Genomic DNA, 27,048 nt, shown 5'->3' with positions numbered 1-27,048 from the left:
GTGTGTGCGGACGGACAGAGTGCCACTGTTGTGTGTATAATGAACACTTCACTGCACTGCCAGCTGCAGGCTTGGCATATGTTTTTTGGAAAGCACACATACCTGTACACACACACACACACACACACACACACGCACAATTTGCTCTAATACAGAGCCAGTGAAGGCTATTATGAGATTTAAATTCCTTTCCATAGTTAGTACACTGTGATTGAAAGTACTGGGCTGGGACGTTTAGTTTAAATGCAAGAAACAATGGTATGTGGATTCATGCAAACATATAACAAGGTTTGACCAAAATAGAAATCAGCATGGGCTCTTTGAGAGAAATTATAGATGACTTGAAATGTTCTGCTGCGTGTTATGCTGGATTCTGCAGCCAAGTATATCCTTTAGATTTGGCATGGAAAAAAGAAAGTTTATTGTGTACATTGTAAAAAAAAAAAAAAAAAAAAGGGAGCGGCAAGTAAATTAGTTATTGGTTCACTGAACACTACCAGTCAAAAGTTTGGACATGCATTTTTCTTTAACTATTTTCCACATTTTAGAATAACAGTAAAGACATCAAAACTATGAAATAACACAAATTGAATTAAGCAGTGACCAAAAAAGTGTTAAACAAATCAAAACTATCTTATATTTTAGATTCTTTAAAGTAGCCAACCTTTGCCTTGATGGAAAGGCAAAGGCTTTGGAAAAAAATTCATACACAGGCATCAACTTCACTTATTCATTTATATTTGTCTAAGAAACAAATTTCAAGCATTTAAGCATAAGCCTTTAGATCAAAATGGCTTTAAGGTAATGAAAAACAGTATATTCAATCAGGTGTGTCCAAACTTTTGACTGGTAGTGTACATAATGGAACTTTTTTTTTTTTTTTTTTTTTTTAAATCGGCTTTCCTCTGCTCGCTCCAGTGTTGCTGACATGGAAAGCTACTAATAATAAAAGCTAGTGTATTAACGTCAGCTTGTTGGAATGAAAACGACCCGCACACATTATAATCATCGTCGTCGTCATCGTAATCACAGCGTGTACTGAAGTCAACTCTGCTGCTTTGTGCATTTGTCTAAACGAGGGCATGCCTTTTGTCTTTTTTAAGCTGCGGTGACCACTCCGGGTAGAAACCACAGTGAGAGCAGAAGGAGACTGTGGTTTAGTAGGAGAGCAGCTGCCCTGCTCCGCTCTCCCTCCAGGCCGCTCTGGACGGCTCCTGCAGCCACTGCTGCAAAAACAGCCATCAACAAGAATAGACTGGAAAAGAAATGTAATCAGAAAAGCATGCAGACGAGAGGAGGGAAAAAAAACAAAATAAATATCAGGCTTTACATCTAAAAAGTCTTTTGAAGTCATTTTATTGTCTTTTTTTGTACAAAGAATTTCACAAAAATATTTAGAAACTGTCGCAGACACCACTGACGCCATAAAGCAGAGGATATCACATGACCAGAACAGTGCCACAGAGAGGAAGAGAGAGAGATAGAGAGGAAAAGAGAAGACAGAAAACACACTCTCCAAACTCTCGACTTTTTTTTTTTTTTTTTTTTCTTTTTAAAAAGAAAATGTCCATCTCTTCCCAACCCATTTGACACCATGAGGCAACACAACACCTCTCCCCTCCGCTGAAGGCTTTACAGCTCCTTTGGGTGCTGGCAGTTTGGAAATGCTGTCCATGATGAGAGAGAATCAATTCTCAGAGAGTCATCGTTGATTTCTCATCATGGAGTGACCACATGAGCCACTAATGCACAGACTTAATGCCCAGCCAAAGAGAAACCTTGAAAGTCCAGTTCAGTCTCCCGGCGATTGCCACGCTGCCCCGTGTTGAGCTGTCCATCACTGGATTGCGGCGTCACGAAAAACGCCGTCTCCTTTTCAGCGAGAGGGCGATTGGATTGTTTTTTTTCTGTCGCATATTCATAAAGATTTTGATTTCAATCCTGGATTTTAACACACACACACACTGATTACAGCACAGACACTTCCTTGGGCATTTCTCCTCTCCGTATTTACAGTGGCTGAAGGTATAAAAATATACACAATGCTTACAAAATAAAGTCAACCTGGTTCTCACTGTACATTTCTATTGGATGGACTTTACCGTAGATTTACATTAAAAAAAAAAAAAAAAAAACCTCCAATGTTTTTGGGAAACAGGATCCAGGTGGGAGCATGACACTAATCCCAGTCTTGGAAACATTCAACAAGAGTAGAAAAGTCACAGAGGTGAGCAGATAAACTCCCTTCTTTCCATGTGAAGTGAACCCTGAACAGGAGCGATCAATACCCCAAGAGGACACTGTGGTGAAACACATCCGTCTTAAATAAAGGGGCGCTTTTGTAACACATTCAACGTCTTCCGACCTCAACCAGCGTCACCTTAGGTCTTCTCTGATTATATTACATCTCTTTAAATAAATACACAAAGAACTACAAGAACAGCTGAGAAAAGGTACTAATTCACTCTCTAAAACTGAGTGTGCACATCCTGTGCTTTCAAAAGGCATTTAAAATGCAGTCATACAAGGTGCCTAGCGTGCGGTCACCAATGCCGGACTCCAGGATGATTCATCAGTTACCCGTTGAGCCTAGTGTGCTGCCTGACCTGACAAACAACCAGCTGTACATGGTAGTTGTCCCAATCAGTTGATAATGCACCGTAACTTTCCTGCAGTGCCCATTTGAACAAATTAAAGACTGTGTAATGATGTTATGGGCATATATAGACCCGGAATGTGCACATTTTCAGGGCGTCGGCGTGGAAAAGTCTCGACAAACGGTCTTGATCTTTGGCCATCTCTCAGTGGGTCATGTCAGACTCGGCCCGCGCCTTCTCCTCCTCAGCTTTTGAGGTCACTTCCTGTTCCTCTGTTGTCATTTCTTGGTCGTTGCCTTGAGTTTTGGTTCCTTTGTCTTCCTCCTCCTCCTCGTCTTCATCCTCCAGATGGGTTTCATCCATGGCCGTGTCTGATAGATTTTTCTTGGCCTTACGGGCACTCTCCTCCGCGGTCTCCAGGACGCTGCACAGCTCCATCTCGTGGATCTCCACGTCGAACGGTGCGGCGGGAGACACTGAGGGGGGAGACTTGCAGCCTGAGCACGCCTGGAAGCCAGAGGAACAGAGGTTATTGTTTCTCTCTGTTGGTCTATTCATGCTCACATCATAGAACTGATAATCTACAGCATAACATCTTAACTCATGTTACCTCTTGCATTCTGAGCAGTGGATAACTATGCCTTACAATGATTAGTATTCTGAAGCTTAGTCTACTTACAGAGATGTTGATGGCGCGGGGCAGGCGACCCGTGCGGATCCAGGCGTGGACCTGGCTCAGCTCTCTCTTCTGCTCCTCTGTGAAGCGTGGCTGGTGTTTCTGCATGGTCCTCAGGGCCTCCCGGTCCTCACGCAGCACTGTCTCCATATCCCTGCCATACAGACAAGGGGAAGGTGGGTCACTATATGGCTGATATCTTTCACATCAACTGGTATGTCAGAATATGCCTGACCGGCTGCTGGTTGGTCAATATCTGCCTGATGAATGGCAGACATCTACAGACATAAAATAATACGCCTGGCATGCAGCTGGTATGTCACATGTCTGTCAGGTGCATCCTCCCAATTCTCTATGGAGGCTCCCCTGTCTGATGGTAGGCAGCTGATTGGTCGATACATGACAGAGACATTCAAACTGGCAAGTCCCTGTGTGTGTCTAACTTGATAGGCAGCTGTTATGTGTGTTCTCTGTTTGGGTGTCGGGCAGCTGATGGGTGACATGATGCCTGGTGTCTCACCTGACAGGCAGCTGATAAGTCATCATGACTTTGTCGTCAGTGTTGGCCATCAGCAGCCAAATGGGGTCCTGCAGGACACACTTGATGAACTGCTCCTCGCCACCGTCTCCCCCGGCGCTACTGCTGCCCCCTGCTGGCTGTTTGCGGGAGTGGTCATTCTCCGATGAGTCAATACTGCCAAAGTATTTGCTGGTGTGGCTGCTCTGGCTGCTCCCTGAATGGACAAGATTTAATTGTGGGTCAGCAAGAGTAGAGTGTCAAGTGCCAAAGTGTAATTTTCTTTGTGTCTTTAAAGGAGATTGGGCAGTCTACGCTCACAAACATTTTATGACTTTTGCAAACAATAATGAAAAGAGAAATGAAGAAGAAGAAGGTAGTGAGAGGTGAAGGATGTGTTTTGCATATTAGCAGACTGAGCCATGGCAGCAAAACCATTAAGTCACATTTATAATTAGATTTTCTAGTCCAATCAGATTCTCAAAAAAAAAAATCATTAAATCATTAAATATCTTTTCATTTGCCAATTAATAGCCTTGGCTAAAAATCTGCACTTTTCTAAAATCATTAGGTAGAAGCATTTTTCCAGTCCGCTTTGCTTGTTTATGATTGTGATCTAATTGTGGAAAAAATTCTGGCATGACATTTCTGTCACAACACCAATTCCTCCAGTAAACATCCTATGTTGAGTAGAGCTAGACTGAGATCATTTGAGCTCTCTTCCAGTCTTTTGGCTGCGTAGCACATATCAGGAGTGAAGGAATGCAAGGTCTCATTATTCCCTTTTTCTAATATGATGCTCATCATTTTGAAGACATCATTATTGCTGGAATGTATTTCAGTGAGTTTCCTCTGGCAAATTTGCCTTTTGACTTCCATTAACCTGACACATGTTTGTGACAGCGAAATCGCATTGAGATGCAATAAAAAAATCTTAAGAGTGGTATAGTTTGTCTACTTACTGGTGCCGCTGGTGCCGGAGGAGCTGCAGCCGTTGGAGCCGGACCCCGAGCCGGAACCGGAGGACCCCGTTCCCGAGCACCCCGAGCCGGAGGCAGCTGAGCCGGTGCCTGAGCGGGAATCCTCCTGCAGCAACAGATCCAGCAGGTCACTGGAAGTGGACATGGCATCCTGGTTGGACTCAGTAGCTTCACCCTGAGGAAAAAAAAAAGAGAAAAGGATGAGAGTGGAAAAAAATGTATGCACATTTTTACATTCATCCATGAAAACCAACGGATACAAACACTAATTTGTTCCCTTAGCCATCACCTTGATTAACGGACATAACTAGAGTAACTCCTCTTACTGCACATTTTACTTGAAATCACACATAATGGCATTGCCACCTTTACAGCCTTTACTGAATGTCTTTGTACTCACATTCTCATTCTCCTTGGAGTCATCAGCGGAGCTCCTCTGGTTGGCTGAGCTCTGCCCCCCGGCCACGCCCCCCTGCACAGAAGGCGGGGCTTGCTGGGATGCTGCCAGGGCCGTGGCAACCTCTAGCCGGTTGCTAGGCGACTCCTCCAGCTGCAACAAGTTGAGAGGGGACGAGCATCGGGACTGGAAGAGGGGTGACTCGGCGCCCTCGCGGTCCGCAGGGGTCTGACTGCAGGACTGTGGGGTGCTGCTGCGGGACGGGGCACGGGTGACCGGAATGGGCATGACGTTGGAGACGACAGGGGGAACGGCCATGGGAACGGGCAAGGGAACGGGCAAGGAAACGGGTAAGGGAACGGGTAAGGGAACGGGCAAGGGAACGGGCAAGGGCATGGCCGGGGCAGCTCCGGGGTAGGTTAAGTTGGGGTTGTAGAAGTGTCCGGGGACGGCGCCTGGCTGAGTCATGGGCCCGCCCATCTGGGGGAACATGTAGTTAGGCAGGACTAGGGCCATCATGGGCGGTACCATCTGGGTCGGGGGGAAACGTGACGGGTCTGGGACGGGCATGGGCTGAGAGAGCGGAGGATAAATCGGGTAGATAGGAAGCATGCTGGGGGGGAAGGGGACGGCGGGGATGTTGGCCTGGGAGCCTACAGACGGCCAGGAGGAGGAGTTTGTAGCGGGCCCGAGGGGCATGTGGAGGGGCAGGGGGGCAGCGCTGGCTGCGGGGCCTCGGAGGCTCCCGCTCAGGCCGAGGGAGCTGTGCTGGTCAGACGTCTCCTGGTGCTTCAGCCTCTTACCGCCACGGCCGCGCCTGTGACCGGTGCTACCTCCTGCGGCCGGGTAGTCACGGGAACAACGCACTCCTGAGAGAGAGGGGGAGGCAGAAGTGAGGGGTTTGAATAAAAGGAAAAGAAGGATTTTGTTGCTTAATGTCAATTCTGTTCCGTTTGTGTTTTGTCTTAAACGGCATAACCATCAAAATGTAAAGAAACTGTTCTTAAGTAGACAAGAAAACAACTCTACTTGTGCATGTTTATGTACTCTATGGATGCATACATTTGTGTGTGTGTGTTTTGTGGGTGCAGCATGCTCCTACCTCTTGACAGAGGGTTGGTAGCTGTGGTGTGGCAGCGCACAGTCGAGGAAGCAGTCGGATCAAACACGCGCAGCTTGCTGAGGTCCTTGAAGCGGTCAAGGAACGCCTGCTCCTCCTGCTGTGTGTGGGCGGACAGCACCTCCTTTGTCAGACCCAGGCGGCCTGCTCCTCCTCCTCCGCCGCCTCCACTTCTCCGGCAGTCCCTCTCTGGCTGGGCAGTTGGAGGGGGAGGAGGCGGGGTGATGGCCGTGTTAGTGAGAGGGGTTGGGGCATTGATGGGAGGAGTCCGTGTGGTGGCGGGACGAGATGGAGTAGTGGTGGGAGGGGCCAGCGTGGGAGTGGGAGGAGCCTCTTCCATGACAATGTCTGTGGTAAAGAAGAAGTATTGGGGAGGGGGGTGTTATAAAAATAGACATTTTACATTTTACAACAATGTAAAAGAGATGACAATGAGAGATTTCTATAGAAAAAGTCCAGGATAAACAAAGACGAGGAGCATAGGCGTAAATCAGATAAGCTGCAATCTGCAGTTCCACCGTGTGATTAAAGGTGTCTGCAAGTTGAATTTAAGACCAATTTCACCCCCAAAATAGGCCTGAGAGGCGTATTTTGTAGCTAGCAGTATCAGAGTATGTCTGTGCAGCCAGAAATGTAGTGCTCCCCAACAAACTTTTTTAAAACCTCTGAAACTGTTAAACTTTAAACCATACCATCTCTAAATATATTTTTATCTTATTGGATCTTCAACTTAAGAGCCATCAAGAATCCAGGCTTAATTGAAGAACTTGATTTTGGCGTAGCCCATACAATAAAGGCTTTTTAACTTTTTCAGCAAAGAAGTGTGCCTTGGAATTTTTTTGGAGGATCAGCCATCCCAGCCACTAGAGATGGGCTGTATTCCCTTCTCTGTCTATTGGTAACTTTAAACCATATTAGAGAATTCAGACATTTTAAGACCTTTTAAGGACCAGCAAGGACCTGTCACTCTGGTTCCAAAAACAAAGGCAGGAATACAGGGAAATGACACGGTGCCGTGCATGTTGAAAAACATGCCTACCTGACTCAGGCGGCTTCTTGTCTCCCACATGGACGATGGTGCTGCTGAAGCTACACTGGGACGTGACCGAGGCCACGCTCTCCGCCTTGCTGGCCATGGCGAGAGGAGTGAGAGTTGACGGCTCCCCTACCAGGCCCACCGACCCACCTGCAGAGAAAACAACAACAAACAAAAGTCGATTGCATTAATAATCATGCACATATGCAAAGGGAGACACACTCAGGCACAAAAATGCTTCTTTAACTTGTCTCCTTTTCATCAAGTACTGCCTGCATAACCCATATAGTCAAATTCCCGTCGCCCTACTTGGAAATCAAACTGGTTGTAAATCATTAAACTTTAAATAAAAAAACATACCTTTGGTGTTGCCACTGGCCTCCTGCTGTTTGTCATCATCAGATGTGGAGGTGCAGGACGAAGAGCCACACTTCCTTTTGACCGTGTTAGGAATGTTACAGCTCTCCAAATACCTGGGTAGAGTCAGAGGGGGGTGATGAGGTCATTAGCCAGGACCTAGGCCAGTAATCCCCATCCCATCACCAAATCCCAGATAGTTTATCTTAAGTGAATGGAAACATCCAAAAATCTAGCCTTGAGATATATTGAAATGTAGATGATTCCACAAGTAATGGATCAGGAACAATCCAACCTCATTCTCAGAGATCCCTACTGGTGGAGTAATGTCATGACTAGTAGCTGTGGTTGAACAAAAGTGTCATTCGTTGACTTATTGTTTATTTACTGCTGCCAAGGTCAGGGCTCATTCAATCATGTGCCATGGAGAGCCAAGAGTCTTAGGCTGGAGTGAAAACCTGCAGACTCTCAGCCCTCCATGCCACATGATTGCCCACCCCTGGTTTAGAGTATACCGTCAGTTCTGTCCTCTTTCTCCTGGCAGGGAGCGTACCAGACTGCTGGTCCTCAAGGCCATAAACTACTCTCCCTAACAGCATAGGAAACCTTGACTTAACCTAATGACCGTGTTTACCCCGCTCTCATTGTGGAATCTAGAGTAAAGTTCACAACCTCTGCTCTGGTAACAGAGAGCGGAAGAGAGAGAAGTAGAGAGTAGATGTGTTTACAATGCATGCACTAGAGTGGAAAATGTATAGGCACCCTGGCAATTGCTACCTCATTTAGTATTATTAGTATTCCACTTCTCATTTCTCCTCTGATTACTCTTTTCAAAGATTTTTTTCAAACCTTTCAAAGATTTTTCAATGGTTCACTGCTGGATGAATGACTGTAAAATACGTGTCTAGGAAAGCAACAGGCAAGTTCATCTCGAACACAGCAGGGTGAGATGCATGGTAAATGAGTCTACATGTGTGTGTGTGTGATGACCAAAAAAGAAAAGGCAGTGTAGTATCTGTTTAGCAGCAGGGTGACATAGTGATTAGGAAGAGCGCTCTTTAATCAAACGCTCCATGGTTGCTGTTCTGCAGCTGACCGAAAAGATGACTCTCTCAATCGGGAATAAATACAGTATCACAAGGAATGAAAACAGATGGGAGGATCTGTCATCTTGGACTGGGCTGCGGCGGCTGCGCACACACTCTCTCGCATGCACACACACCTTATGATGCTGTCCAGACAGTTGATCTGCTGGTAGGAGTAGCCAGTAGGGGGCTCCTTCCGTACGAGCGGCGTGGGGACCAGGGCTTTGGGCGGTCCCGTCATGTCAGCTATCAGACCTCTGATTGGGTCATTGCTGATGGCTCTGAAGCTGCTTGCTGTGCCTGGATGGATGAATGGAGGGGCGGAAGAGCAGGAAAGAAAACCTTCAGCTGACCAATACAAATCAGTTTTCATTCTATTCAGTATATAAGTCCAAGGAATTAAGTCTTTAACATTATCCATGAAAAACACCTAGGATCTACTTTCTTTTCTAAAGACATTTCCTTTGATCTGCAATTGTGTTGGGAATCCCTTTTTTGACTTGCAACTAAAACAGACAGAAAGTCCAAAAAATAAAAATATAAATCAAATAAACCTAGAGAAAAAAAAAGCATCTGCTGTGGCTCATTAGTTTGTTTGCTCCCCCTTACCTGTATAGTGAGTGCCAGGATTGCTGCCCATGACATTTGCTATGACTGAACTTGAACTTGTGACGATGAAAAGGAGAAGCTTCAAAGCAAAAAAGGGGTCTAGTTTTTTAATGTCAGTCAAACTCATGATGTAAATGTGTTCGTATGCAGTAGATAGCGAAAAGGTTTGAGAATGTTGCCAACAAAAAAAATTCCCAAAGCAATGTTGAACTAACAAGTTCTGGGACAGAGGGGGAAAATGCATTCTCTTTTTGCTTTGCATGATCCATCATTGATACCTACCACTGCTCTACATCCACAATATGAATGTCTACTTTTAAAATTATCCATTGCTCTTTAAAAGTCTCTTGCATTCAGTATACATTGACTTGAAATATAAATAGGACAGCAAACAATTGACATTTTATTTTACCTGTGCTGGTGTGTTTTCTGGGTGGTAGACGGTTACGAGACTCGATGAAAACCTGTTGCCCATTAGTCTTGACCATGTGAACGTCCTTACAAATCTGCTGGAACGTCATCTGGATAATTCAAGAGCCATGACACATTCCCATTCTGTTAATTAGACTGCTTACAGTGGCACAACAAGGTTTATGCATCCGAACTATGCAGTACTACATCACAGTTCTGTGAGAAAGCTGTGGCTACATCTGTACAACCTACTGAGTTTGATTGTGAAGAATTAATGCAAGCTGTACATGAATCAAAGCCACAGGTGAAATCCCAGAATCCATAAAAGGCATTCTGTTACAGGAAAAATGTCAAAATAACACAGAAATAAGAAGATTTATGGGGAAACCATGTGGTTTTTAACAACACTTCACACTTATTGAAACCTGTCAGAAAGCAGCAAACAAAAATGGAGTTAGACCCAGAACCCTCTGGTAGCTCAGACTCACAGGTTTGTGTAAGGCGACTACGGCGGCGTCATCCATGGCGGGGCCGTTGCTGTCACTGGAGGAGCCGGCCGAGGCAGTGAGGTGCTGTTGGTGCGAATGCCGGGAGCCTCGTGAGCCATTGGACCCAAGTGAGCTGTAGCCCTGCGAGCCGCCGCTGTGCACCGGCTGGACCAGGAGCCGGTGGATCTGCTCGCTCAGCTGGACGATGTCGGGCGTGGTGGACCGACTCTCGCAGGCCCGCGGCATGGTGAACACGTCCTCGTTCAGCGGGCTCCTGGAGAGAGATAGTGCGTATCGTTTAGTTGAAGCATTTCCATTTAAGGGCTCTGGCGGGGTTTGTTTTTTCAAGCATGACATTGAATAAGCTTACGTCCGAACTTTGTGGCGCCCTACGATGAACGCCACCTTCCGGCTCCAGGGGTTGACGAAGGAGGACCAGCTGGTGTCGATGGTCAGGTATTCCCCATTGCGGGCGCACATCCTCAGAGGTGCATGGTCAAACGGCTGTCCTGCAAACTGAAAGACTGAAGGGAGACAAGAACGCAGACGTTACACAAGAAAGATGTATGCAAGGTATTGAGACTGGAAAGGATAAGGAAATTCAGTGCAAATAGGCGAAAACTAGGGTCTTTTATTGATTTTCCCTACTAAATCCACTTCACTCATGAGTGGGAGAAGCAGATGAAGGGGAGGGAGACAGTTTCAAGAAAGAATTTTAAGCTTTGAGATATGTATTGTGAATATTAGGAGGTGTGCCGTACACTTTACTCATTGTATACAGAGGAGACACAAAGAAAATGTAAAATATAACTGAAAGAGACTCAGAGATTAATGGAGAGGGAAGGCAGGACAGAAAGAGGCTCATGATAAGTCAATCAGCTAATCAGATAAGTCAATAGAAGACTTATCTGATCATCTATTATGTGTAGACGAAGACAGATGCAACAGAGCAAAATAGACTCACTCTTCTTGTGTATGGCCACCAACATGGGTCTGTCCTCAGGGTGGATGTAGAGCAGAACTGGGGTTCCCACCAGGTCCTGGGGCAGGTAGCCCAACAACGGCACTGCCCTGCACACACATATATTTTGTTACACAGTAATAGTGCATTTGTATGACTGTTGTGACTTTGGAAGATGACAGGAATACAGCTAGGATTATGATACTGAACCTCAAACTTTTATCGTGCCTTTGATTTTTAATCAATAAACAATTTGTGTATTCTTTGAAAGATGACCACTTTGTATTCACATACTTGCAACGTTTATGTACGTCAAAATATTCAAAAACAATTGTGATTCTGTCACTATTCTGGAAATATTCATCCATATCATCTATTTGGGCCAACATTTTATCATTTCAAACACTAGAACCAGAAGGTACAGCAGACGCCATTGGATCAGAAGATGGGTACTGACCTCTCGTCGACCTCCTGGAAGAGGCAGCTGGGAGTGTGGCTGGTGGTGAAGATCCTCTTGTCTGGAGGGATGCGAGGAGCTGACAGACAGACAGAGTGGACATAGTTACAATACAAGAAAAGTGTGTTTCGGTTTGTCAGTAACATGGGGATGGGCCGGATGATACGACCAAATGACTAGACATATAGGATAAGGGGTTATTAACAAGTCTGAAATGCATCTAATCATTTGGCATCTGAGATATTATCCATATTTAAAAGAATATGGTGTTCACACCAAAGGTCTGTGAAGAGCAGAGCCCGCCTCCTCCCCTCTCCCACACAGAGATCATTGAATTACTGATTACATATTGAGATGTGTATCAAATTGGTCTCAGAAGGACAGATACACACTCCTACCGGCAACATAATTACTAACAATACTAGTTAATACTCGTAATAATAGTAGTATTAGTAGTACCCTCGTATCCGGAGTGGACCCTCTCGGCGATAAGCAAGCAGCAGGGCTGTGGCTCGGCGTCATCTGAATCTCTGATGGTGAGCTGGTAGGGCGTGAGGCGAAAGGGGTAGTAGCGCATCTCACTGCCCTGTGGCCGGTCGCCGCTGATCCGGCAGAACATGGACTTCTCCTGGGTACAGTCGGCCGGCGGAGAGACTGCAGGGGAGGGGGATGGAGAAAGACTCAGTCAGTACAGCAAAGAGTATATCTGAAGACAGTCGATGCCATCCAGTACAAGACTCCTACACATTTTCCATTTAAAAAATTCCAGACTTTTCCAGACCATAGTTTCTTGACTAGATCTGTAGAGTATTCCTGTACATTCAATATGGTCTTGAGATTCCTGGGCCTATTAAACGCCTTCTTTTCCCCTCTCTCACCCCTAACCTCCCCGGTTCCTTCTCCCAAGTTCACTCTGCCTCAACTCACCTGAACCAATGCAGGTGGCCCAGGGGGGCAGGCGGCAGGGCGCTGTGCTGCTGTAGAAGGTGCTGACGTCCTGGGGAGCCAAAAGCTCGGAGAAGATGGTCCCCTGGAGGCGCTCGGGCTTACAACGCAGCAGGGACGAGCCATGGGGTGATACGTACACAACCTTCCCCGACAAGAATGACACCGCCATGGAGAATGTGTCCTAGATAAATCAAAGAGGACAGAAAGTGAGATTTAGCAAGATGACTGCTGGGAAAATATGGATAGGGGAAGTTAATGAGACACGCTCTCCCCTGATTCAACAAATAAGGTTTATAAAAGCTATTCACGCTAGTCACGTTCCACAGACATGCAAGTCAGGTGGCCTTGCAGGTATGAATGCGAGTGTCTGTCTATCTGCGTTAGCCCTGCAATGGACTGGCAACCTATTCCCTGCCTTCTGCCCAATGTACGCTGGGACAGGCTCCAACCCCTTGGTTTATTCACCAGTGGATGGAGCAGAGGCACGTCATGGCAAGAAATGTCCCAAATGCATCTCATCATATCAATGACGTTGCCTCCAACACTGTGTGAGTCAGAGGTAAAATGTCTTCCGTTTTTCAATGAGTTATTAGTAACATCCATTGTTTTGGAAAGTGTGGTTTAAAGGGAACTGATTAGTACTTTTACCGTTTTAACTAACGGTGGGTGGGTTGCACGGAGGTTATTATTCTAGAAAAGATTAATTTGAATGGTTTTCATGAGTAAAGCTTGAGTACTGTGTAGTTATTTCTGGACCTGTATGGATAAAATGTCTTACACCGCCGATCACAATGAACCTGTTCAATGTATTGTTCTCAGATGGTACACTCGGTACAAAGATGGCAGCAGAACAAATGCATTACAGACTTATCAGGAAAAAGGTGTTAAGAGTTTGTCTCATAACGCTTAGTGACAGTCATAGTCATGTGACCAAACTAATGCTCCTTTCCTTTCAGTAATAGTAACCTTGACAGTGACGTCCATGGCTAAAATAGCCACTAACTACAGTAGTAAGACTCAGATATGAAAAGTTTCCTAAAACAGCAAAATTGAGTTAGTTTGAGGTACTAAAGAGATAAAATGTTTGCTTTATGTGGCTTCATCCAAGTCCATGCAATCAGCCCAAAGGATCTGTTTCTGAGTGAGTACTAAGTAAGGATTAGTGAGTTAATCACTCAGTGTGTATTCAGCAGCGATTAGTTATTAACTTACAGTGTTTTTGAGGGTGTATTCTGAGGTGATGTTGTCCAGCTCCTCAATCGTGAAGGTGGACAAGTCCAGACTGCAGCCGTGACATTCCTCCACACTCCACTGGTGGTAGTAGTCCTGGTTGGCTGGAAATGATAACATATTTCTCAGTCAGGGTGTGGATACATAGATATATTTACAAGATATCTTTAGAACTGCTCAAGACGTTTTACTTGTCTGGCTTTGGGATTCTCCCTCTCCTGGTGTACTGAGACTTCATTTTAGTGATATTATGATGCATTATATGTGTCTTGTTTTGTCTGTCACTTATGCCCTGCCACTTTCTTGGGCAGGTCTCCCTTGTCAATAATCTCAGTGGGACAAACCTTATTAGATTAACATAAAAACAAAAACAACCTCTCACCTCGGACTTGTTTGACACAGCTGAGGGCATATTTGAGGGCATCTAAGGTGCTGCAGTGGCCCTTGCCCTTGCGCTCCGCTGGCAGGCGGATCTTGAGCTCCTTGAGGGCCTTCATTAGCTCTTTCTGGGTCTGGACCCTTGCTGATTGGTCACTACTGCACCCTGAGGTGGAGGGGGGGTCCCGCTCTGAGCTGGTCGACAGCAGGCTGTAAGCCAGCGAGCCGCTGGGGGGCGAGAGACTCTGGGAGTTGGAGCTGGGCAGGGAAGAACAGGTAAGATTAAATAACCATTTTTACACACAGATAAATAACGGGTACATTGAGGATGATGCAATAACCATAAAAGGCAGACAAGTGGCATTTGTTTTTATCATTTTCTTATCATAGGGACAATCATTATGACATCTTAACTATGAATCTGTAGATTAATCATTAATTTGATTCCCAAACGGACGAGTTGCTTAACGATGATAGCGTCTTGGTTTGACAGTTTAATTTTCATGTTCATCACACCGCGCAAAAAGTACTATTCAGAGACTTGGTAAAAATTCGTTACAAACAGGTACTAGACAGAAGTTTCTCCTACAATTTGCTTCATGACTGGATATCAAAAGGTTTATTGCATGGACTGTAAACCTTAATAGACTAAATCAACTTGAGTTTTATGCTGTCACATGCCCAAAATATGATCATTTCCTCATATTATGCAATGTTCTTTATCTTGACAGAACAGCTGATGTAACTGCTGTCCAACCTGAGAGCAGTAGTGGTGTGTAAATTTGAGCATGTGCAGTGGAATGCGCAAGGCTTATCAGAACATCAAGAACCTAATAAATACTCTAATTTCCTCCCACATGTAATTTGTGTTAAAAAACAAACAGTGACAGCCCTAGTCCATGCGTGTAACTACAAATCTTTAGAACGCTGTTAAAAGAATTTGACACAGTTAGCAGGGGAAATTAACGATATCCCCCTAGGAATGCAGTAAGTTGCTGCCTTCAAGAATAGTGTTGTAATAACAATGAGCAGCTATCTGGGTTCTGTATTCAGAGGTCATGCGCCAATCTGCCCCTGGTCGCTCATAAATGGGTAACCCTACACCGGGGTCTGAAATTAACACCCACCAAGCGCCAAATGCCGGTAAAATTTGGTCTCTCTCAGGTCTTTTGCGGATTGATCGATAAGGGTCCCCCGTCACAATGGCCGGGAACTTTTGAGATTATAATAATACCTTGGTTATATAGTCTTTGGTCGTTGCCTGTTCTCAAATTTGTGACCTGACCACCATACACAAAGCGGTGGTGTATAAATGCTATCTGCTTTATCTGACGCCTGGATGGTTGCCTACTATGTCCTAACGCTACTTGAGGATTATTATCAGAATGTGAACAATTTTAACTTCAACAGTGTTTGTGTGTGTGTATGTGCGCTTCAAAATGCTTTCTTGTAATTTGAAAAATTATAAATTACAAACTTAGAAACTTGGCCCATTGTATAGGTCAGTGAGCAAGTTTTAAGTTAACACAATACGTGATTATATACACAAAATAGTATTAAAAAACGGGTAGGGTGACATATTATGAAAAAAATGTATATTCGTTATTTTGTCATGTAAAAATTCCAGTAAGCCCTTGGTAGGTGAGCCAAAATGTTAATTTTGGACGCTGCCTACAAGTCAACATAGATGCAGAAAATGTATTCATTGATGATTTTATAAAGCATGAAGCAGGCCCATGCAATTTTAACAATGCTAATGTGGTGCAGGTCATGCAATGTGAGATGAGGCAAGAGGAGCAAATGGTGTTAATCAAGGAGGCTGTCATTTTTATTCATCAGGCCATTTATCTGTATTAGTATTGGGTCAAAAAATATTGTATAGGCTGGGTCCCAGTCACCAAGTGAGAGGAACAGGGAAGGAATTATCAGATGGGAAGAGAAAAGAGGGAATAATGAGAGGAGGTAAAGGGGTTGAGGCACTGGGCATGGAGAGAAGTAAGGTAAGAGAACAGACTGAACAAAGATTGCGTGATTAAAAGGTAGAAGTATCAATATTATCACAGCCTCATTTAGAAATTGCCTCTTTGCTGTATGCAAGCCTGCACCAACAATAACATTCTGCATTTATTTTCATATTATATTTTCATCTTTTATTTAGTTGATGTTCCACTGGTTGACCCAGCTCTATTGTGCCAAGATGCTACATACTTGTGCACTCAATTGTATCCATCAGAATACAGTATCCCAATTAAAATACAAAATAAATAAATTAAGTAATTTGTAAAAAAAAAAAAAAACCTTCAATTTTGGAAACAATTTCTCAGACGTTTTTTTTTAGATGGGGCAGCAGGATTGCACAGTGAGTAAGGCAAGACTGCCTTTCACCCAGAGGACCCGGGTTCAAGCCCCTGTGTCAGTTTGCACCTGTCCTGCTGAAGAGTCCTTGAGCAAGACACCAGAACATTAAATTCCTGTGGAAGGGGCGAGCAAAAAGAGCATTTCCCTACATGACTCAAAGTAAACAATTTTTGTACACTCTGTTAGGAGGTGAATTTCTGTCTCCTCTCTTCTTTTCTCTTACCTCTTGTTGCTCTCCGTGGTTTCGAGCATCATGCCAGAGTCCTTGCCATTGGATGAGCTGTGGGAGCTGCGTGTGGACTGGCGTCCACGTGACCCATTCTCCATCCCGCCCTCGCTTTCCCTCTCCCCAGAATCATTCCCGCTGGAGAGGCCATCCATATCATCTGAGTTGGGCCCCCTCTGGTCGCCGGACGAGCCTCCGGATCCAGACCCTCCACTGGGAGATGAGCCACCTCCTCCGCTGCTTCCTCGCTCCCGAATGGTGACATTGGCGCTGGGCTGTCCACCGTTGCTGCTTGGACAGTTTAACCCTACTGAACCTGCTTCTTGGTCTTTCTCACTGGCCCTTGCCACTCGCCCCCGAGTGTTGGAGTTGTCATAACTCATACTAGAGTAGGACGAGGCTGGTACAGCTTGATTGAGGTGTCAGCCAAGGGAAATAAAATGAACAACAAAAGGTCTCTTTAATTTTAAGTGGGACTACTATCTCTAGACAGGTGGATAATAGTTGTTGTAGAGGAAGCCATGGTTTCTCCAACAAGAAAATTAAAATCCGTTTTTGGCTGCAAACCCTTCTTTGAGGGTTCTCACAAAGTGTTGATTTTCAAAGGGCTGCAAAATCCTGCAAAAAACCAACAGTAAAGACCAATCTCCTTCCAAGAGAAAGCAAATTATCTTCAATTATCTTTGGAAAAAAGTGTCATTCCAAGTATTGCAAAGGGTGCAGAAAGGAGATGAATTTCTGCTTATGAAACACCCTTGGCATAAGTACTCCAACAGATGGGATGAGAGATTGTGAGGGAGAGTGAGAGAAACCGCTCTGGCAGGAGCAAAAAACACTCTTCTCACTCTGTGCCTGGTCTTCTCGCCTTTTCTGAGATGTGTCGCTCTTATGTGCTAAAGGCCACCTGAGAGGACAGAAAAAAAGAGAAAGGGATAAAGAAAAAAAAATAATGCTAGGTGGAAGATCACAACCTTTTTTTCAAAGTGTTTGTCATGGTCCAGTAAATAGTTCCTCAGGGCCAAAGCTATAAAAAAACAACAACCCACAAACAAACAATTTTTTTTTTTTAAAGATTTATCAAATTCAAATATGGCAAGGCAACGTTTTCTGTGCCTAGTGGCGCAGCATGGAAGGAAGTCTGTGAGGATATAAGTGTGTGTGTTCGTTCAGCGCCCAACTGTTAGCCCATTTCCCAGATATCTGGCAAAAACCAGTCCTCTCATCTTGAGAGCAGAAAAAAATAAGAATCCCTTGCTCCTATTTGGATGCAGCAAGTGCGTATGCATGCACCTGAATATAGAACAGGTAAAAATGTACTTACACCAAAATTACAGGGAACTTTTGTTAGTCGTCACAGCTAAGTCCCCTTGTACCTAGAGGACATTCGAAACAAACAGTCGCCAGGAGGAGGGAGCAAAGCTCACCATCACAGGGCTGCTATATATTGGAAGTTATTTCTGAATAGCAACACAAGGTGTATATCTGGCCACCACCTACGCAAGTGAAAGTCTACTGCTATTTATTCCTGGGCGGGGGAGACACCCCAATAATCCTTTAAGCCCTGCAGACGCCATTAGAAGGAGATACAGCCCGGTCCTCAACCGCCAATCCTTTCAATTTCATTCACTCAACTCCCCTCCCCGCCTCCCCCAGGTGAGCTGTGCTGGTTTTGACGTAGAATTTGTTCAGGACAGGTTTAACCCGACACTACAGGCATACTGACGCAAAACCCAATAAGGCTGACTGGACGGGTTCAGAGCAGCCGCCAGCTGGGGCCTGCTCATTAGGCCAGGCAAGAGGATAACAGGTGTGAACCCTTGATGACGAACGGAACTCATTGCACATAAGTAACGGATAAACAGAATAACTCGGACACAGGAGGATTAAATACGAGCGGTGAGCACCTGCAGGTATTCGAGTTGCATCAATTCATTTGAATACTGCCATGTTGCAATGAAACCGATGCTAATCAGCATCATGTTTGGTCAGATGGATGATGCTCCCTGGCACATGACAAACTCTGTGTGCTAGGCCTGAACCGGGTGGGGGAGGGAGCGTATATGCTCTGGAAATATGGGTGCAAGCAGGACGTGAGTGGGCGTCCATGCATACTTCCATGGGCCATGGCGAAGACACACAGTGGGGGCGGTGGGAGGTGGTGCTCAGGCTACTAGAATACCTGGATATGCCATCCTCGTCCCAGCCACCCACCCACTTACTCGCTAAGCTACCTTCGGGCTGTAGTAGGCCACCCATGCATAGAGCATAAATCCCCACAAACACCCTCTCCCATATTCACAGGAAATGCACTCAGTATCTTTAAGTGACAATCTCTGTTAAGTGCTATTCTGTCTCTGTCTTAGCACGGGAGAGCGTATGTAAAACCGCTTGCCTAATTTGGCAGTTTAATGTTGTCTTGCTTATTGGCAAACAAACATAACTCACTGAACATGTCTCAGGAACTTTTGAGAATGGTGAAACTACACTCTTCAATTTGGCATACATCTGATCCACCAAGCAGCAATTACTGAGATACAATGTCAACTTTTGCAACTGCTTTGCAAGCCCTCTGCTCTCTACTGCCCCACTGTGTATTTTGGTGGAAGGAGACAAAGGAAGGACAGGCAAACCAGTCACTGAAGCTGAGTTTTTTTTTTTAAATGTGTGCACTGCTTGGTGGATCGGATGAATACCTTGAAGAGTGGACTCTTCTGTAACAAGTCGGAAAAAGTTGTGAGTCGTGTTTTCCATGAGTAATGCATGTCTGCTGTTGAGGAAGGCGACATAAAACTGATATGCAGTTGGACATAACATTCTCTCTCATAAAAACAAAGAGGAAAACACGGCTTAATAAATCATGCACTCACTAAAGCTCTTATTGCTCAAATCTAAAACAACAAAAGCATCACTGCAGTGGTGTAATATAATGCCGGGGAAACCAGAGAATTTAGCTAAGTCATACACTATCAGTGTAACAACATTTAATCCACTTGACTTCAGCTGGGATCTGGTCCAACTCTAGTGACAAGCAGTTGGCTACTGATCTGCTAACTAAAAGGGTAATCTTTGTATCAGAAACAGGCATTCATCCGATATAAATATTGGATTTGTAAAGCCTTACAATTTCACACCAGAGGGTAATTAAGGAAGAATTACTGAATGTATAACATCGGTGTACCATTCAAATGTCATGACTTCAAGGCATCCCTGTAACCAAACAGATGATTCACAACATAGCAAATATGATAAGTCTACCTCTGTACTTTTTAAAGTATTCACATGGGAGGGTGAGAACAACAGTTCAAAACACGTTTCTGTCACACTGCTGGCCTAAGGGAAAATGCACCCTGAAGCAGAATTTGTACACTATTTTAACTATGTTTGACACAAATCTAGACTTGTGCTTATGAGCAAATCTCTCCTATAGCTAAAGACAAGAAAACAAACTTCTAAAATTAAGATTATGGAAATAATAGAAATTCCGTGATAGGTGGATTTCTCCTTTAATTATAAACTGCCTTTACTTTAACAGAATGCGCATTACGGATAACGATAGCGCATTGTGAAATAACACAGATGAGATCGATAACAGCAGTGTCCAGCAACACATGAATACATACCTTCTGGCCGATATATCATCATATTTTACTGTCTTCTAATCCGAGTAAAATGTCGCCCACGCAGTAATCCAATAGAAAATAATAATGTCACTTTAGTGGTCCGCTCGTAGGGAATGTAACGGCGCAATTCCCTACCGTCATGTACAGATGGACAGCTGCAGTAGTGTGCGGCGTGGCTCCGTGCAAAAACATGTGAACTTCTCTGCTTGGCTGAGAGAAACGCCCTCCCCCTAACAGAAAACCCTACGCGCACGAAACATTTACATTATTATTAAATACACAACGTTTATAGTTTCTACGGCTCAACTTCCCTCATCTGTCTGCGCGTCCGTAAAATGCACGTCTGCAAATAGCATGAAGTTTTATTGCCCTGCGTATTGACTGTTCTTGTCCAGCAGCACTCCCTCGCTTTCCTGTGTACATAAGGCACGTGTCCGCGGCTGTGATTTCCGCAAGCCTTGCCCGCTGCTGATTGGACGACTCTCTGGACCAATGAAAAAAAGCGCCCTGCTGCGATTGGGCTGCGAAGAGGGCCGGTACAGACGGTCTGCACAGGCGCTGGTCTCAGATCCGCCTCGAGGTTTTTTTGTTTTCTAAAGTTGCAATGAGTTGGGGAGGTGCCCCAGCTGATTCTAGATCCGTGTTTAAATAGACTCTGCACTGTACAAAATGTACATGAAGAGACAAAGAGACACGCTCCTAGTATGGGTTAAAAATAGAGAAGAGCCCCCCCCACCCCAAGGCCATAGGACTTCATACTGTACTATGAGACAAACCTAACAGCCCATTACAGAATTATTAGATTATAAAAATTTGATTAATTCATCTATTGAATTAGAACTGGGAACAATTAAATTATAAATTAAAACGAAATTTACACCTGACCTCATCCCAACTCTCACTTTAAAAACTAAGTTCATAAAAATGTGTTGTGGACTCATTTTTGCATTTAATTGATTAATCAATTAGCCTATAAAATGATGCCAAATGGCTATCACAAGTTACCAGAGCACAAAGTGATGTCTTAAAATGCCTTATTTAGACTTAGACTAGCAGCCTAAAAAACCCCAAAGTATTAATTTTATAATGATATGAAATGGGGAAAGCAAGCAATACGTACCATTTGTGAAGCTGTAACCAGCAAACGTTTTGTATTTTTACTTGATAAATGACTAAAACAATTAATCGATTATCAAAATTATAATAGATTAATTTTCTGTCAATCGACTCAACAATTGCATTATATTATGTCATTTAATGCACCTGGCTGGAGGTCTTGCAGATGATGGCCAAAATTATCTGTCAGACGAGCTCCGGTATAAGACAGTAAAAGGTAATGATGTCAGTATAATATTGGGCTCTGAATCCAGACTTAAATGACTTATTAGGATCATTGGTCTACATTTAGAGCTAGGTGATAATTCAATATTATCATTTATCGTCTTTCAGTGGAATCATATCGTCATGATAAGGTGATTTTGAGAGCATGGAGGACTCTCTCTCTCTTTTTGTTTTTCACCACCCTCTTTACCGCAATTTACATCAGCTAGAGGCTTAGTTTATAGTGAAGTAGAGATCCAGTTGGAAGTGCCGTGTGCCTCCATGTGGCTCCTAAAGTTACAAACACTGCTCTTGTAGTCAAAACAGGAACATTGCGGTACTGCTATCCTGCATCGCTCATTCAAAGCTCAGTCACAATGTACCACTCACTCTCACTTGAAAGCATCTTTGTGAGAAAAAATATTCTCTGCCTATAGACTGTTTTCTTGTCACCTCTCTAGCAGTCTGTTGCGTCAATCTCCCAAACAAATGTGAACCCGTAGTTCATATGTGCAACGCACCACCTCTGCCATCTCACCTTTTCTCTCACCCTTGCAAAATTATTTCTGCTCCTTGGTGTCAAAATTGTCAAGTTAAATTAGCTTATGCATAAACTGGAACATTGAGTTGTCTTGATGGGGCCGTTATCACCCACAATGCATTCCTCTCCTAGATTTATCTGGGAGTCACACATTAGATGAAGGGAGATTACTTGGTGCTTGAATAATTTCATGGCAACAAGAGTGTGGATTTCTTTTTTCTTTTCGCCATTTACGACTTGGTCCTGCACACTGCTCACATGGCCACAAATTATCTCTTGTAATCTGCAGGGATTGCAACTGTTTATATTCCTTTGCACCTCTCTAGTAGCTTCTATGGTCTGCTATTGATGGCCTGGTGTAATTTGCCTTGCCTTTCATAGAACATAAAGCATGTGAAGACCACACAGAGATCTACAGTGCCGGGAGAGGGCTGCAGAGAGACATCTTCATAAATGTCACTACATGTTAGCCATCACAGAGGATGCACAAGTTGATCAGCTGAACACACACTAGCAAAACCCCACACAAAAGCTTGTGTATGGCTGATTTATAACTGTGTTGTAAACATCAAAGCACATCTGCTAGGACCATGTGCTGAGGGTTATTTGTTTGTATCCTGAGCCCACTGAGGCCGCCTGCTTAGGTGTCATGCAGCTATTGCAGAAAATACCTGCACTCAGGCATGATGCACAGACATGAGTGGTTTGCAACAGCTGTTCATCACACAAAGTCATCTGATTGGTGAGACACATGCATTCTGCACAAATAAATGCAAGAAGCTCTATAATAGGCTTGTGCTTATCCACAACAATAACATGGATCACAACAAGAGTATAAGAGAATATCAATTAAGTCTATCCAAAAAACATGGACACACAAACCAGCAAAATATAAGAAAAATATAGCCTAAGCTTAATTACATTTCTTCCTCTGTAGCACTTAGAAATCCTGCCTTGACAAATAACCTGCAGAGCCCATACATTGTAGCTAATTTGCACATTAGGAGCACAGCAGTCTCTAGTGGATCAAAAGTAGAGTTCCACTTTAGTCCGATGTTCACAAACTACACAAGTAATAAAACCGTTTAAAATGAAAAAAAATAGCACATTGTCTGCTCTTGCATCAACAGCTCAGTGAAATTTCTGAGTGAAAATGTCAAACAAATAAATCAAAATACCAGCAGCGGGATGACAATGGGTCAAATGTGGGTGTCAAACTGCAAGGAGGGATGGTGCCTTTAATGGTCTGAAATATTGGAATGATGATGTAAAATTATGCCATTTTACATTATCAATACTCATGTGGGTAGGCAGTGCAATGCATGTCACAGGTTAACAAAAACGTGGGCTGTTGGTAAACACTGCAGATTGGAACATGTTTATTGCTTTATATGGCTTGGATCGTACGTGGTGCCATTTTGCATAACTGGAATAATAAACTATCAGCAGCACTTTCGATTCACCGTACAGTACATGCTTCACATGTCATTATTGGCAAGCATACCACAAATACAGTATGGACCTATCACAGCTGGGCATTTTTGCAGTCTGGCTACTGTATTGTGCAATGTCCATGTGCATGTCCAGCCCCACAGAAACAAATCTCGAATTTCTCAAGTCGGAAAACTCAATTCAAGAAAAAGAAAAATCTCACCTTGCTGAAGACTTAACCCTTGGCTAGACTGAAAAATAGGTCTCGCAATTTGAAATGTACGTCAGCCTTTGCAGGGTCTCTCTCTCCTTATCACATACAGCTCCATCAACGATTTTGTCTAATAACATGGTGTTACTAGCCATGATAAATGACCGTTTGTGATGAATTTACTTTTTGAGAAATTCGTAATGTGGTGGTGCCGCTTTAGAAAGCGCAACACCAATGTAAGGGAACAGTAACGTTAGAAGTTTCACTAAACAACAGTGAGCATTACGGATAGCTAGACTAAATAAATATATAACATTAGGCAGTAATATCAACATTTTACATGCAAGTACGCTGGTATCTCGATGTCATAGTATGTTAGCTAGCTATGAGAAAACCACTCCCCAAACCCGAAACCTGTTTCCCCGCTTACCTTGGATAAGCTTCGTAATGATATCAAGAACTTTGATATTCCATAAATAAGTGTTTAGAAGTCTGAAATAGAGAGTAAAAACGCCGTTAACGTCGACTTTCTCCTCTGGCGATTCAGCTCTGTTGTACCATACACATTTCTCCTCACCCTCAGTAGTGTACACGCAGGGATACACGTGCCCGTGTACGGTCTAGCGAGGAATTTTAAATCAACAAAAATGATTGGACGCCACTAAGCGTTGGCTCCGCCTAGACACGCCCCGGGACGTTTTCATTGGTTGAAGGGGGCGGAGCAAGTCGCACGGGGCTCGGTGATCACGTTGTAGGGTGACTGGTCCTATGTTAAGCTCAAAACATACTGGAACATAGGAGGGCGTATACCCACACTTGATGCACCCTGAGGGGCCGTAATACCCTTTGTATAATCGCAACGACATTTAATTTGGGAACAATGTTAGGAGGTAATGCCATTATATTCCTCAGTAAAGAGTAGTTTGGCGGATTACTTCTTCAATGTAACTAATAGTATCAATCACCATTTAGTTATCAATCCAAAAATAACTAGTCAGACTCAAGTTGAACTATCCAAATCTGTATCAACGACTCGTTTTCCGTATAATTCATCATAATTAGTCATCATCAGCGAGCTTATATGAGAAATGGCAAGAAAGTTTACTTTCTCTAGGTGGAAGTAGGCCTATTCTTACTTTTCAGGCAAAAGGTTGACAACAACATTGTACACCAACGCTATTTTGGTTCCCCTGATCATTAACTGGAGGGGTAAATGAGTTACGATTTTGAAGATAAGGATGTAGATAGATACTCGCCAACTGTGGGCGTGTAATGGATAAATAATTTAACGAGTAATGCGACAATGTATTGTTCCAAATGAGTAATTAGTGAACTGACTAGGCGTGCAAAACATTTGAAATTAGTAATAGATTATTATTTGAGTAACGAGCTCATCACTCTCCATGAGACGTGGAGGCAGTCCTGTTTATCGGCTGTATTTCACTCCAAGTCACGACGAACGTGTTATTGGTGCGGGCTGTTGTTTGCGCTGCGCTCTTGCCTCGTACTTACGGCTGCAGCAGGGCCCGGCATGCACATTTCAACGTGCTCTCTGCAGCAAGAACAGGCTGACGTCAGTTTGTTCTCCTTGCCCACTCGACAGGCACGTGGCTGGCGGGGTGGTTGGTGAGAGGCTGTAAACAGTCAGAGCGCAGATATAGGGCAGTCCGGGGAGCTAGTGGAGCACTGGCCTGCACGAGGGCGAGGGGTGAACGGACCCCCCTCCCCCCCCCCCCCAATCCCTAACCCATTCACACGGAAACATGGACATAGTTTCTAAAGGGACACTGCATTGATCACCCGTGGAACTATTAGCTTAGGGCATTCATAGGCAGACTATATGGTGTCTATTCAAATCAAGTGAGGTGTTTCCCCCCACTCCCCCAACACACACACACACACACACACACACACACACACACCTCACCAGCCACACCAATAAAACCTAAAACAATAATACTTCTGCCATGATACTATATCAATAGCATCAATAGTATCCAGTCAAAGCATTGCAATGTATAGCCTATCAGTAAATATTGTTTTTATATTGGATGTTTTGAGCACTTTGCAGGACAATAGTAATGTCATGCCTGTGCTTAAAAGGCTTAAAAGGGGGCAGCAGAGCAAACTCCTTTACACTTTGGGGGAACGTGTGTCTGAAGTAATGCTGGCATAGACAGAAGCACATGCCTCACCTCTCTTCAACAGCTTACATTAGTCAGCGGTGAGCATTTAAGGGCACGTGATTGTTTTCATCCTCTCTATAAAATCATAAGACACTCGCCCCCTTCTCTTATCCCGTGTGTGTGCAGAAACAATCTGGAGCTCCTTCAGATTAAAAAAAAAAAAAAAAAAACTGGCAACATTCAGATGCCAGACTGCTAGGGGAAGCAGCTATTAGCGCTGCGTGGCCTGTAAACACAATTTTAGAAGTAGGCCTACAGCTATTTCACTCAGCGATTTCACATTTTCAGCAGCCTATGCAGTTTCACCTGGAATTTGGAGTCTCTCCCTAAAAGGAATTGTGCATGACTCTTATTAACAGAGCAGTGAAATTTCAATAACGGAATACCAACACTAGCTATTTTGTATAAACTGAATGACATAATCCAGAAATACTAGTTCTGATTGAGTGCTTGCTTATCTTGTATAGAGGCATATTTTCCTTAGGTGCTGGGAAATGGAAATAAATCTTCAATCAATCTTTATTCATATAGCACCTTTCTAAAACAAGGTGCTTTACAAGAGTTAAAGGAGCAGTAAAAGACCATAAAGACCATGCTAAACAAAATAAACTATTGTGGTATAGGGTCCTGTTTGATACTTCAGAGTTGTTTCATTTCATATTGCATGTCATTTTCTACCTGTAGTTTTCAGTTTTGATCACATATCAATCTCAGTGGGAAGTCAGACATGCAAGTATATTGTATTTTCACCCTTGAAAGGGCAAAATTCAGCAGAAATGAGTTTTTAAAAGCCTTTGTCTGTGCATGCAGTGTGTGCATGCAGGATTAACACCCATTTCTGTTTGCCCACCTTTTCATTTGCAGAATAGAGTTTTCTTATCTTTTTAGCTTGATATCTGAATCTTTGA

General features: G+C 43.9%; 1 protein-coding gene across 3 annotated transcripts; it reads right to left on the bottom strand.

Moving 5' to 3' along the window:
- Positions 1 to 1,339: 1,339 nt before the first annotated feature.
- Positions 1,340 to 24,495, bottom strand: per1b (period circadian clock 1b). 3 transcript variants are annotated; one of them, XM_071919827.2, is made up of 20 exons: positions 24,385 to 24,495; positions 16,829 to 17,735; positions 14,252 to 14,505; positions 13,852 to 13,973; positions 12,619 to 12,820; positions 12,151 to 12,345; positions 11,692 to 11,770; positions 11,238 to 11,344; positions 10,644 to 10,797; positions 10,274 to 10,547; positions 9,787 to 9,895; positions 8,903 to 9,065; positions 7,684 to 7,796; positions 7,327 to 7,473; positions 6,270 to 6,635; positions 5,171 to 6,036; positions 4,753 to 4,945; positions 3,794 to 4,007; positions 3,277 to 3,427; positions 1,340 to 3,104 (listed from the first exon to the last, which is right to left on the bottom strand). In XM_071919827.2, exons 2-20 carry the CDS (start codon positions 17,212 to 17,214, stop codon positions 2,802 to 2,804), a joined length of 4,398 nt encoding a protein of 1,465 aa, XP_071775928.2. In that variant the 5' UTR covers positions 17,215 to 17,735; positions 24,385 to 24,495; the 3' UTR covers positions 1,340 to 2,801. The 3 variants fall into 3 exon arrangements, with proteins under 3 accessions (XP_071775928.2, XP_078147917.1, XP_078147918.1); XM_078291791.1 differs by lacking the exon at positions 24,385 to 24,495 and adding an exon at positions 20,452 to 20,768; XM_078291792.1 differs by lacking the exon at positions 16,829 to 17,735 and having other exon boundaries at positions 24,385 to 24,470.
- Between the last annotated feature and the right edge of the window lie 2,553 nt (positions 24,496 to 27,048).

This window comes from Centroberyx gerrardi, chromosome 23, assembly GCF_048128805.1.
Source record: "Centroberyx gerrardi isolate f3 chromosome 23, fCenGer3.hap1.cur.20231027, whole genome shotgun sequence".
NCBI lineage: Eukaryota > Metazoa > Chordata > Actinopteri > Beryciformes > Berycidae > Centroberyx > Centroberyx gerrardi.
Note: the sequence above shows the minus strand (reverse complement) of the source record. Positions and strands in the feature narration are given on the sequence as shown.

Excerpts from the sequence above, each read along its gene's own strand:
- per1b (XM_071919827.2), bottom strand. The coding sequence starts at position 17,214 with ATGAGTTATGACAACTCCAACACTCGGGGGCGAGTGGCAAGGGCCAGT. Across the intron at positions 11,771-12,150 it reads GGTCCACTCCGGATACGAGG|CTCCTCGCATCCCTCCAGAC; the intron begins GTACTACTAATA and ends TCTGTCTGTCAG. Across the intron at positions 4,008-4,752 it reads CTCCGGCACCAGCGGCACCA|GGAGCAGCCAGAGCAGCCAC; the intron begins GTAAGTAGACAA and ends TTGTCCATTCAG.